We start from the raw sequence: 14290 nt of genomic DNA, 5'->3' as shown, positions 1-14290 counted from the left end.
CTGCTACAGTTTGCCTGCTAACACGCAAAGCTTGATATTCACAGGAAGTCGCACTAAACACTTGGCTCTGACATACATAACTACCCCAATACATAACATGGCTATTAATGTCAATTCTCAGGCCAGGATACCATGTTGACACAACATACTGATACTGCCTGCTCTTGTGACTAAAATCTGACTCATGAATGACGACAGTGATGAGACACCGCGTGACTCAAAGGCACAGGCATTTGGGGAATTCAGGCATTTTAAAACCTTTCCATGACAATGGCACGAGTGTATACAGAGGCATGAAATACGAATGTAATAAAAAATAACATTCTGTACCTCGGTGAACGTTGCACGCTCATTGTGAACCATCCGCAGCTGTTGGTGTCCAGAGAGAAGACTAACTATTTGTTTTTAAGTGTTTTAAATGGTGACTTGGTGTTGATATTCCCCTTCCGAGGAGTGTCTCATGCTGTGCTGCATGTGCTAGTTGCTTGGTTACGGCGTGGTGTGTTAGAGTGGTTTTCAAGTATGTCACATGATTGACTGCCTATATTACAAGTGACCCAAATGGTCAAAAGGGATCTGGAGTGTGCATGGCCGTAACTAATTGAGGACCTCTGTTTTTTTAGGTGATAAAAGGAAGGTGATATGACTGAATCTTTGGTCATCACAGTGGTTTGTACAGACGCAATAGGAGTTTACTTTGGATACATAAAGTCTATCCTATCCTATTGCCTAAATTAAACAACATACCAACTATAGGAGTAATACTATTATTGTATAACTATATTTTACTTTTACTCCGGTGTTGTTTGTATTTCAGTTCTCTATATTTAGTATTTAGTATGGCTGTGAATCTTTGGGTGTCCCACGATTCGATTCAATATCGATTCTTGGGGTCACGATTCGATTCAAAATCGATTTTTTTTCAATTCAACACGATTCTCGATTCAAAAACGATTTTTTCCCGATTCTCTATTCATTCAATACATAGGATTTCAGCAGGATCTACCCCAGTCTGCTGACATGCAAGCAGAGTAGTAGATTTTTGTAAAAAGCTTTTATAATTGTAAAGGACAATGTTTTATAATAATAATAATAATACCTGGGATTTATATAGCGCTTTTCAAAGTACCCAAAGTCGCTTTATATGTAGAACCCATCATTCATTCACACCTGGTGGTGGTAAGCTACTTTCATAGCCACAGCTGCCCTGGGGTAGACTGACGGAAGCGTGGCTGCAATTTGCGCCAACGGCCCCTCCGACCACCACCTATCATTCATCATTCAATTCACCGGTGTGATTGGCACCGGGGGCAAGGGTGAAGTGTCCCGCCCAAGGACACAACGGCAGCAATTTTTGGATGGTAAGAGGCGGGGAGCGAACCTGCAACCCTCAGGTTTCTGGCACGGTTGCTCTACCCACTACGCCACTACTACAATTTCAACATAGCAGTGATTAAAAATCCCTCATTGACATTATCATTAGACATTTATTAAAAATAAAAAAATTAACAATAGTGTCACAGTGGCTTACACTTGCATCGCATCTCATAAGCTTGACAACACACTGTGTCCAATATTTTCACAAAGATAAAATAAGTCATATTTTTGGTTCATTTAATAGTTAAAACAAATTTACATTATTGCAATCAGTTGATAAAACATTGTCCTTTACAATTATAAAAGTTTTTACAAAAATCTACTACTCTGCTTGCATGTCAGCAGACTGGGGTAGATTCTGCTGAAATCCTATGTATTGAATGAATAGAGAATTGTTTTGAATCGGGAAAAAATCGTTTTTGAATCGAGAATCGTGTTGAATTGAAAAAAAAAAAATCGATTTTGAATCAAATCGTGACCCCAATAATCGATATTGAATCGAATCGTGGGACACCCAAAGATTCACAGCCCTAATATATATATATATATATATATATATATATATATATATATATATATATATATATATATATATATATATATATATATATATATATATATATATATATATATATATATATATATATATATATATATATATATATATAATATATATATATATATATATATATATATATATATATATATATATATTATATATATATATATATATATATATATATATATATATAAGAGAGAGACCATATATGACAAAATTATCATAAAAAATGAAAAAGGAAATAGTTTGAAAAATGTTACAGTCTAACATACATTTATCTTTCAAACACCATCTGTCCAGGGTCATACATTCACATCACATACATACACACACATCGTCAAAAATGGGTGCACCACTCTCTGGAGAGTGGCAAGGTCAGTGAGACTGGGGGTCTAATTGGAGACCATATGGTGCTGCAGCCACATTAAGTGTCCATGTCTTCATTAAGGGTCTGGGGCAGAGCATCCTAAGAGTGGATTATGTTACCATTGGTTTTAGTGTGGGCAGATATAGGAACTACTTAATTTGTTTGTTTCAGTTGCCAAAGATAGAACAGATAGTACTGTAGCATCACATTTCATCAAGTCTGCATCTAATTCAGTTCTCATTTATGCAGTTGGTCCCCTCACTTAAAGTGATTTGACTCATCTCTATCCAAATGTGTTCCTCTCCATCGATCTCCCTTCCTCCGCTTCCTAAATTACTGTTATTACACTCCCAGCTCCTACCCCCATGTGCTGTAAATGCAGCTTACAACGGGTCTAAAACCCTTCAACTGCCCATCAAGCACCACTGAAAGACTAATTAAGACAGAAATCATTGCCCAACGATAGCAAGAGGCTTTTTGAAAATGGGTCGATCCATCATGAGATCCCACTCACTTTTGCACGAGCATCTTTTGGAAATCTTAAAAAGCTTTTAGAAGCTTTGATTTGCCAACATTAACATTTACATGCAAGATACAGAAAATAAGTCATCAAGTCAAGTCAGCTGTTTATCACATATTTTACTTATCTACTTACTGATTGTTATATTATACATTTTATTTATTATTATTCATCCACCTATTTTATATGTAACTGGTTAGGTGGATCTTACCATCTCAGCCGACTTTGGGCAAGAGGCAGGTTAAAACCTGGACTCGGCGCTAGCCAATCTCAGAGCACATGCTGTATAGACAAAAAGCCAATCACACTTACATTCATACCACACAATTAGGAGTCTTCAATTAACCTAACATGCCTATTTTTGGAATGTGAGAGGAAGTTGAAGTACTGGGAGAAAACCCACACAGGCGTGATGAGAACATGCAAACTCTACAGAGCTACGTCCGAATGGCGATTCAAAACCTCTCCTGACTGTGAGGCAACCATGCTCAACACTACTCCACAAGGAAAAATAAATATAAACAAAACTGGTCTTTCTTTTGAACGTTTTTTTTTAATCAGGCATGCTTGCTTTGTTAAGAGACAATCCTATATGAAAACGGCTGTTTGCGCGCCAAGAGCCAGAGCTGATGCTGAGTCTGCAACCTAACATGACGTCACGTGCAATACAGGTATTAAATTCAAGTAGTACCGAAGGAATTGGGTCAGTACCTATAAAAGTACTGAATTGGGTACCCATCCCTATCCTTGACAGCTTTTGGATAAGTTGAAATCAGTGTTTTTGCAATACTTGTATCACTGCATGGCAGAAAATGCATCTTTTTTTATCCCATTAGTGACCCACATCAACACTGTCATCTTCCCCTATCAGAGCATCCATTTCTCTAGTTTCCATCTCTTCATCCTGACCCTCTGCAGTCAGCAGAGCCTCGGGCTGAGGCACACATTCAAAACTGTGCCACCTTACTTCAGACATGGCGACCGAGGACTGACGAGTGGGGGGACATTTGTATGGACTGAGACTGATAGTCCCTTAGTTTTCACTGTGTCTATTCAGATCCCACAATGAGACTCATAGATCGGCCTTGGGAATGTCTTGTATGGCTGTCACAATAAATGTGTCCTGTAGGCACCCAAACGTAACAAAAAGCAATCTGTTGGCAGATTTGTGCCCTCGTGATAACTAGGCAGAGATCATGAAGCTGAGAGAAAAAAGTGTATTTGAATCACTTAAAAGTACTGCAGTAACTAAAATGTGCCTAACCTGGTGTCAGGTCATCGCAGCAGATTTCTATGGATCCAGATGAGCAATCACTCAGTTCATCCAGTGACAAATCCCCCTCCTGTACCTGTAGCCTGCCAACAACATGAAAACCATAACTCATATATCACTGTACACAAACATCAGAATCACCAAATATGTCACGTGTTTCCATGTATAGTATGCCTGGTTTTATCTCCATGTTGAAGGACTATGAAAGAGTATGTTCAGTATGACTGGAGGCTTTCTGCTGGACACTTTAACTATTAGTTCTGCTCTAGAATGCACAGTGTAGGTGAGTGGTTGTGTGTTAAGATTATTGTACGATTAAAGTGATACTTTGGCTTACAAGTGCCCCACCTTACTAATTTTTTGAGATACAAGTCGTTTTGTTGACATTAACTGCTTTGTGGAAGACAGCTACCAGTGGTTATTCCTGATTACAAAATGGTAATGAAAATGAATATGTAAGCTACCATTATTTGCATCAATGTGAACTTCCTCATGCTGTAATTGTCTACAGGCTTTGCTCACTGTCCGTTAATATACACTGTAAACTTCCTCACACTGCAAGTTTCTACATGCTTACTGGTCAAAATATATACAATGAAATACATATAATTAAAAATAATTACCTACTTGTAGCACAAGTGATGACGTCTACAAGAGGTAAGTCTACACAAAGTGTTTTTTGATGGGTTAAGTTAATTTTAATATTGAGGAAAACTTTAGCGTTGGTGCGTATGCGTGCGCATGCTCAGTAGAGTTGTGTAGCTTTTTTTGAATGGGTAGCGGACATCGACATCTCTCGGCAAATTGATGCGTATTGACATCCGTCGCAAAACGAATTAAAATTGTTTGTCAAGGCATCACTGTACATGAAAATGGTCACAACAAGCCTCTCGGTCCTAAGTTTGTTACCCGGAGCAGGTTGGAATAAAGCAGAATGGAGGAAGATAATACAGTTGTACTGATTTATGAAATCCTCATTGTACAAACTGTTTGATTTACAAACAAAAGACCAAATAAAATATGTTTAGTGTGCAAACCTTGTCTCTGTGAGTGCACCACAGGGCTAGGGACAATGTGTCGGCAGGGCAGGTTCCAAATGAGGACAGTTCAGCTGGTTGTAGTTTTTCAGCTTTGTTATTAAATTTAAAGTTGATCCATCACTCTTTGTTATGTTTGTGTGATAAACAGTACTGGTAGCTCTTTATATTGTGTTCAACTTCAAAGTGTACAAACTTTAGGAAAATATGGACTTCCATCAAGGCTGTAACCCATTATTAATGTTTACAGTGTTTTGTAAGGAGAAATTTGCTTCAATATATATACTTTTCTTTGTATGAACCACTTAAGTTTGTAAATCAAGGTTCCACTGAATGCATGCACTGTATTACAAAGAGTGGTTTGAAAGTGAACCAGTAGTGGGTCATAACTGTGTGTGAACAAAGACCACTAACCTGAAACTGAAGGGAGCAACAGCTGCCATATTGACTCTTGGACCTTGTATTTCTGAGGTTTCAGGTTCATTATGTAGGCCTTGATCGGGCATACCAACAGGTCGCTTGGACATTAAAGGCATGGCCAGCATGCCTGGTGGCAGTAACGGGAGACTTGTAGAGGAAGCTCCACTTGGTTCCTCCGGTGTCCCCATTTCTTCATCTGATTGGGTGGTGGAGTCACATGGTCCACTGATGGTTGGTTGATCACAATTTTGAGTGTGAGGTTCGTAGATGTTACCATTATTGGACTCGTCTGTGTCTATTTTTGGAGCCTCTTCCTCTCTTACCGGGACAACATACCTAAGCACATTGGAACTGAAATGGTCTACTCTCCTGAACTGGAGTGGAAGACGCAGGTTGCTGGTGGCCAATGATTGGTTTCTATTTGTGCATGGATTTCTATTACAATTACTATCAAGTGAAACATCTATACGAGGGTGGTTGGGCTTTACTAGATCCAGTGTGTCTTTGGACTGTGGCGGTGGAACTCGTCGCTGGATCAGTGGGCTGTTGTAGGCTGAAGACGAGATCTGGTGCGCATTAATATCACCAGTCCGGTGGAGAAGTGGAGATTTCAGGCCAGTATCTGTTTGTAAGTCCCTGTGAGAAGACTTGCGGAGGCTGGCTCTTCGAGGGCAAAGGGATGGAGACTGAGTGGGCGTGTGTCTGGGTGTGTGTTTGGGGGAGTGGGTCAGGGCCCTGGGTATATCGCTGGTCCTGTGGTGCCTGTCCCTTTTTGGGGAGGTGGGTAAGAGCGTTCGTGGGAGTGGGATTCCAGATGGGGGAGGAGGCTGACGAGTGGACCTCACATTTATTCCCCCACTCATGATGATCTAAAATATAGAAGCACAGGAGACACAATCTACTTATTAAAAAGTCTCTAACGAAAAACACATAACTTTATTTATCGTCTCCTGTGAATCAGCTGTTTGTAACTGAGAATTATATATCATCTGCTTGTGTAAAAAACATGTGAGTCAAGAACAAAAAGTCACCGGCCACGAGTTTAGCTTGTTTTTAACGCATCTTGGAACAACTGTGCAATAAATTTTGCCTGCAGGGACATCTGTGAACAAAGAAGCAGACAGATCCTAGTCCAGTCTACAGACACAGGCTGAAGGCAACAGGGAAAAATTGCTCTGAGATTGATCTGTTCTTGCATAACTGATGTTCCCTAAATGATCATTAATTCAAAGTTACACAACTATTCGAACACACTGCTCACTTTCATCCACATTAGTGTTTTATTACCTTATTTAGATTTAATCCAGATATTCAGTGGTTTTTATGCTTTTCATTGTCTCATTTAGAAATCCTCAAATCAATCAAGTACTATACAATGTAGACGCTATGACAAATACAACCAATCTGTCTTTGATACCAAACTGAACCTTACAGTGCAACCACATCTTTGCATGGAAAAGGGAAGTGTGGAGAATGAAGAAATAGGAGGGCAAAACTAAGGAAACAGCAAACTGATGAATTTTGTTTACACTCCCTCACAAAGTGTGTAAACGAAACTTGTTGAAAAATCTAGCAGATGTGTTTCAGCATGTAAAATAAATGATATCGCTACAGGGAATTTAGACATTTTTTATATGGTTTTTTAATGAAATAATACTGTGATAATGCTGGGAAATGAAAATGAGGATAATGTGAAAATCACTAGAAGTGATCCCCGCTACTTGTGCGGGTTACGTTTCAAGACACTTGCACTGGCTACTTGCAGATTGTAACACTACATGGAGGCACAACAAAGTCCTCACAGAGATCGTCACGTGGACCGGGCTGAAAAAAGTAAATGCCAACAAACAGCAAGCCCCATCAACCATGACCTTCCAAACAAACAGGAGCAAGGCTCTTAGGGAAAAGATACAAAACCTCAACATCTCTGCTCTCAGGCTCTACTTAGAGGTTTATGAACATCGGTTTGTGGTTAGGGTTGTTTAGCAGATACAACAGTCTAACAACTCTCTTTCTGCTCCTGTTTCTTCCTGTAGTGCTCCTCCCCATCAGCAGTGTGTACTCAGACAGAAGCTGCTCCATGAGTGCATTCTTAGGATTGGCGAGAGTATGGAAGACAGGGTCCAATGACTAGTCAGCTTTTACGATTACCTCAAACAGCTCCTCTAATGGTGGCATCTTGTCGTGCCTCTCCAAACTTGTTTCTACCTTTGGTGTTCACCTCGCTACCTTTGCTGGAGGCTGGATTTTCGGTTCCGGTTCACCGTGCGTGACTGCTCGCCGTCTGTTCGCTGTTGCGAAAAAGCTAAGTAGCGCTCTATCTGTGTGCTTTTAATTGTTCTACAGCTTTCTTTATCACTCTCAAACATTTTTAGTGGTACTATTTAACTTGCAAATCACCCGATCTCTGTCCCACCACCCTTTCCTCAGCTAGCTAGCTGCTAAGCTAGCGCGGAGAAAGGCAGCGCCGGTCAGTAAGAAGCTACTCCTACAGACCGCGACCACTTCCCTGAGGACAGCAGGAACTTCACTCGGTGACAGAAAACACTGTGAGTAATGGCTTCCTGCGCGTCTTGCACCATACTCACGGAGAGGTTGGCTCTGCTAGAGGGCCGTGTCCGCCAGTTAGAGCAGAGTAATGTCGTAACTTTAGATGTTGCGGACACATCTGCTAGCGTTAGCTGTAGCGAGCTAACTAGCCCAGCTTGTAGCAGTCCTAAGCGGCCTACAAGCTACGGTGTACCGGTTGAGACGCATAATAGATTTAGCTCTTTAGCTAGTCCTACACCCCAGTCTACCGGGCACCACACCTTAGTTATAGGGGACTCCATCACCCGAAACATAAAGCTTAGCAAACCAGCCACAATAAAGTGTATCCCCGGGGCCAGAGCACCTGACATTGAAGCTAATCTTAGGGAGCTAACTCGCAACAGGCCTAGTAAACACGTACGACAGGCTAATCGCACCACTAATTATGCGAATATAGTTGTACACGTTGGCTCCAATGACACTAGAATGAGACAGTCAGAGATTACAAAGAGAAACATAGCCAGGACTTGTGATCTCGCCAGAAAGATGTCCAGGCATCGAGTAATTGTCTCTGGCCCCCTGCCTGCGAGAGGCAATGATGAGAGATATAGCAGATTAGTCTCGCTTAACAAGTGGTTGGCTAGCTACTGTAGGACGCAGGGACTAACGTTTATTGATAACTGGCCCTCTTTCTGGGGCAAACCAGGCTTGCTGATGAGAGACGGCCTTCACCCTAACCAGGAAGGCGCCATCATCCTGTCTAGAAACATAGACTACTATTTAAGTCTCACTTGACTGACTACACTAGAGCAAGCCCGGTCACAGGCAATTACAATGTCTGTTAGTCCGGGTGAGGAGTCAGTTAAGCTAGAACTAGCCAGCGCCAGGCTGGATAATCCATGTACGCATAGCAATTCTCTTAGAATAATACACAATTCACATAATGTTTTTTCTGTTGTGTCTGTGTCAGAGGTGGACATGCATTCTACTGAGGTGGCAAATTATGATATGTCCAGTCTATTGCAGCACCAAGCAAACAATCGGAAAATTCCCGTCATATCAATTCCTAGATATGGTCGAAACTATTTAAAGTGCACTACGCATAATAAACGCAACATTGTTAATATTGCCACTACGGATAATCTTAACAAAAACTCGTCAAAACAGCCCAATACCTATAATATGGGCTTTTTAAACATAAGATCATTGTCTCCCAAGGCGTTATTGGTTAATGAGGTCATTAGAGACAACAATCTTAACGTCATTGGTCTTAGCGAAACCTGGCTCAAACCGGACGAATTTTTTGCGCTCAATGAGGCATCTCCTCCTAACTATACGAATGCGCATGTTGCCCGCCCTCTTAAAAGGGGAGGGGGTGTCGCACTAATATACAATGAAAATTTCAACCTTACCCCTAACCTAAATAATAAATATAAATCGTTTGAGGTGCTTACTATGAGGTCTGTCACACCGCTACCTCTCGACCTGGCTGTTATCTACCGCCCCCCTGGGCCCTATTCGGACTTTATCAGTGAATTCTCAGAGTTCGTTGCTGATCTAGTGACGCACGCCGACAATATAATCATAATGGGGGACTTTAATATCCATATGAATACCCCATCGGACCCTCAGTGCGTGGCGCTCCAAACCATAATTGATAGCTGTGGTCTTACACAAATAATACATGAACCCACGCATCGCAACGGTAATACAATAGATCTAGTGCTTGTCAGGGGTGTCACCACCTCCAAAGTTATGATACTTCCATATACTAAAGTAATGTCCGATCATTACCTTATAAAATTTGAAGTTTTGACTCTTTGTCAACAAGCTAATAATAATAATAACTGCTATAGCGGCCGCAACATTAATGCTGCCACAACGATGACTCTTGCTGACCTACTGCCTTCGGTAATAGCACCATTCCCAAATTATGTCGGCTCTATTGATAAACTCACTAACAACTTTGACGATGCCTTGCGCGAAATTATTGATAGTATAGCACCGCTAAAGCAAAAAAGGGCCCCTAAAAGGCGCACCCCATGGTTTACAGAAGAAATTAGAGCTCATAAATTATCATGTAGAAAACTGGAACGCAAATGGCGCGCGACTAAACTTGAGGTTTTCCATCAAGCATGGAGTGATAGTTTAATAACTTATAAACGCATGCTTACCTTAGCTAAAGCTAAATACTACTCAAATCTCATCCGCCTCAACAAAAACGATCCTAAATTTCTGTTTAGTACAGTAGCATCGCTAACCCAACAAGGGACTCCTCCCAGTAGCTCCACCCACTCGGCAGATGATTTTATGAATTTCTTTAATAAGAAAATTGAACTCATTAGAAAGGAGATTAAAGACAACGCATCCCAGCTACAACTGGGCTCTATTAACACAAATACGACTGTATATACGACGGACACTGCCCTCCAAAATAGTCTCTCTATTTTTGATGAAATAACATTAGAGGAATTATTACAGCGTGTAAGTGGGATAAAACAAACAACATGCTTACTTGACCCACTTCCTGGGAAACTTATCAAGGAACTGTTTGTATTATTAGGTCCATCAGTGTTAAATATTATAAACTTATCACTTTCCTCTGGCACTGTTCCCCTAGCATTCAAAAAAGCGGTTATTCATCCTCTGCTCAAAAGACCTAACCTCGATCCTGACCTCATGGTAAACTACCGACCGGTCTCCCACCTTCCGTTTATTTCCAAAATTCTCGAAAAAACTGTTGCACAGCAGCTAAATGAACACTTAGTGACTAACAATCTCTGTGAACCTTTTCAATCCGGTTTCAGGGCAAATCACTCTACGGAGACAGCCCTCGCAAAAATGACTAATGATCTATTGCTAACGATGGATTCTGATGCGTCATCTATGTTGCTGCTTCTTGATCTTAGCGCCGCTTTCGATACCGTCGATCATAATATTTTATTAGAGCGTATCAAAACACGTATTGGTATGTCAGACTTAGCCTTGTCTTGGTTTAACTCTTATCTTACTGACAGGATGCAGTGCGTCTCCCATAACAATGTGACCTCGGACTATGTCAAGGTAACGTGCGGAGTTCCCCAGGGTTCGGTTCTTGGCCCTGCACTCTTTAGTATTTACATGCTGCCGCTGGGTGACATCATACGCAAGTACGGTGTTAGCTTTCACTGTTATGCTGATGACACTCAACTCTACATGCCCCTAAAGCTGACCAACACGCCGGACTGTAGTCAGCTGGAGGCGTGTCTTAATGAAATTAAACAATGGATGTCCGCTAACTTTTTGCAACTCAACGCTAAGAAAACGGAAATGCTGATTATCGGTCCTGCTAGACACCAACATCTATTTAATAATACCACCTTAACATTTGACAACCAAACAATTAAACAAGGAGACTCGGTAAAGAATCTGGGTATTATCTTCGACCCAACTCTCTCGTTTGAGTCACACATTAAGAGTGTTACTAAAACGGCTTTCTTTCATCTCCGTAATATCGCTAAAATTCGTTCCATCTTGTCCACTGGCGACGCTGAGATCATTATTCATGCGTTCGTTACGTCTCGTCTCGATTACTGTAACGTATTATTTTCGGGCCTCCCTATGTCTAGCATTAAAAGATTACAGTTGGTACAAAATGCGGCTGCAAGGCTTTTGACAAAAACAAGAAAGTTTGATCATATTACGCCTATACTGGCTCACTTGCACTGGCTTCCTGTGCACTTAAGATGCGACTTTAAGGTTTTACTACTTACGTATAAAATATTACACGGTTTAGCTCCAGCCTATCTCGCCGATTGTATTGTACCATATGTCCCGACAAGAAATCTGCGTTCAAAGAACTCCGGCTTATTAGTGATTCCCAGAGCCAAAAAAAAGTCTGCGGGCTATAGAGCGTTTTCTATTCGGGCTCCAGTACTCTGGAATGCCCTCCCGGTAACAGTTAGAGATGCTACCTCAGTAGAAGCATTTAAGTCCCATCTTAAAACTCATTTGTATAATCTAGCCTTTAAATAGACCCCCCCTTTTTTAGACCAGTTGATCTGCCGTTTCTTTTCTTCTCTCCTCTTCTCCCCTGTCCCTTGCGAGGGGGAGTTGCATAGGTCCGGTGGCCATGGATGAAGTGCTGGCTGTCCAGAGCCGGGACCCCGGGTGGACCACTAGCCTGTGCATCGGTTGGGGACATCTCTGCGCTGCTGACCCGTCTCCGCTCGGGATGGTTTCCTGTTGGCCCCGCTGTGGACTGGACTCCCGCTGATGTGTTGGATCCACTGTGGACTGGACTTTCACAATGTTATGTCAGACCCACTCGACATCCGTTGCTTTCGGTCTCCCCTAGAGGGGGGGGGGGGTTACCCACATATGCGGTCCTCTCCAAGGTTTCTCATAGTCATTCACCGACGTCCCACTGGGGTGAGTTTTTCCTTGCCCGTATGTGGGCTCTGTACCGAGGATGTCGTTGTGGCTTGTACAGCCCTTTGAGACACTTGTGATTTAGGGCTATATAAATAAACATTGATTGATTGATTGATTGATTTGCCTGATTCTCTCTTGACTTCTCGTCTTGTGTTCGGATTCTTCTTTACTGCCGCTTTCAGACTGACATCTACATTAGAGACATTATCTTTCTGTTGAGAAGTTCAAAGACCATCATTATACCTGAATTAACAGTGCCCTAGATGGATTAGCCATCTTTTACCTGCTTAAGAAAGCCTGCAGCTTATCTCAGCAGCACTCGGGCGGAAGGCAGTGTACACCTTGGACAAGTATTTCATGTTTATTTCCGTAGCCTTTGTGGTTGAATGAATGAAAAAATAATATTGAACCTACGGTATATTACTATTTTGTATTTTCTGTAAATAAACAAATAAATATACATATACAGTATATATATATATATATATATATATATATATATATATATATATATATATATATATATATATATATATATATATATATATATATATATATATATATATATGTGTGTGTGTGTGTGTGTGTATATATATAACAATAAAATAAAGTGCTTCCGCACACTTTTGCATTGTGCTTATATCACATTCAAAATTGTCAAAGTAAATACAGTGGTACTTGGCGTACGAGTGTGTAAAAGTTTTTGGGGATATGAGCAGTCTTTTGGCTAATTGTTATGCTTTAGGTTGCTCACTTCTCTTTCCCTAAGCACCCCCTTATCTCTTACAGCCTCCATCTCTAGGGAGCTCTCAACACAAGAGCATCACAAGCAGCCTGAGGTCTGAGGTCATCCTTGCTAGGATTTCCAAGAGCACATGTGCAGTCTAGCTCCATTTCTATTTCTATGGAAAATTGTCTTTGCAAGAGGGCAGTCACAGGTCATGTCAGCCCAAGTACAGCAACACTCAGCTTTTGGTGGGATGTCAAAAAAGGAAAAAAGGGGAAAAGATCACTTTGTTAGTGTTGACTGACACCATCAGCTGTAGGATAATAAATAAAAAGTTTAGCATTATGTTATGTCAATATTTGTTACAAGTGTTAGGTCTCTCTGTCAATTAGACATCAGGTTTCAAACACAAGATCAGCCCAAGTGGAAATACTAAGGTTGAACTATTATTTGTTAAACATCTATGACACGATGTGATTGGCCACACAAATCACATTCATTGATTTCAACTATTGTTAAAAATTATTTCTACAAAACAATCAAAATACAAGACACTAACATGCTGAATGAGGTCACTTATTTCTGTTTTTGAATTGATTGGATATATAAACACATCCCAACCAATGTGTCAAAAGTCCATCCATCCCATCCATTTTCTACCGCTTGTCCTGTTTGGGGTCGCGGGGGTGCTGGAGCCTATCTCAGCTGCATTCGGGCAGAAGGCGGGGTACACCCTGGACAAGTCGCCACCTCATCGCAGGGCCAACACAGATAGACAGACAACATCCACACTCACATTCACACACTAGGGTCAATTTAGTGTTGCCAATCAACCTATCCCCAGGTGCATGTCTTTGGAGGTGGGAGGACGCCGGAGTACCCGGAGGGAACCCACGCAGTCATGGGGAGAACATGCAAACTCCACACAAAAAGATCCCGAGCGCAGGATCGAACCCAGGACCTTCGTATTGTGAGGCAGACGCACTAAGCCACTGTCCTGCCCTGTCAAAAGTCCAAAAGTAATCATTTAAAATCGATGTTTTTGACTACTTTGATTTGGTAATAAAA

The 14290-nt window shown here is 41.2% G+C and overlaps 1 protein-coding gene across 4 annotated transcripts in view; it reads right to left on the bottom strand.

Annotated features, from left to right (window-relative positions):
• nav1a (neuron navigator 1a) overlaps positions 1 to 14290 on the bottom strand; it is a 154902-nt gene that overhangs the window by 127679 nt on the left and 12933 nt on the right. For all 4 annotated transcript variants that reach the window (XM_062053855.1, XM_062053856.1, XM_062053857.1 and 1 more), the window contains exons 3-4: positions 5548 to 6422; positions 4088 to 4179 (exon numbers count right to left, since the gene is read on the bottom strand). In XM_062053855.1, coding sequence (XP_061909839.1) covers positions 4088 to 4179; positions 5548 to 6416 — 961 coding nt within the window. In that variant the 5' untranslated portion in view covers positions 6417 to 6422. The remainder of the gene's footprint in view (positions 1 to 4087; positions 4180 to 5547; positions 6423 to 14290) is intronic.

The sequence above is a fragment of the Entelurus aequoreus genome, linkage group LG07, assembly GCF_033978785.1.
Source record: "Entelurus aequoreus isolate RoL-2023_Sb linkage group LG07, RoL_Eaeq_v1.1, whole genome shotgun sequence".
Lineage (NCBI taxonomy): Eukaryota > Metazoa > Chordata > Actinopteri > Syngnathiformes > Syngnathidae > Entelurus > Entelurus aequoreus.
This window is presented reverse-complemented; position numbering and strand designations above follow the sequence as displayed.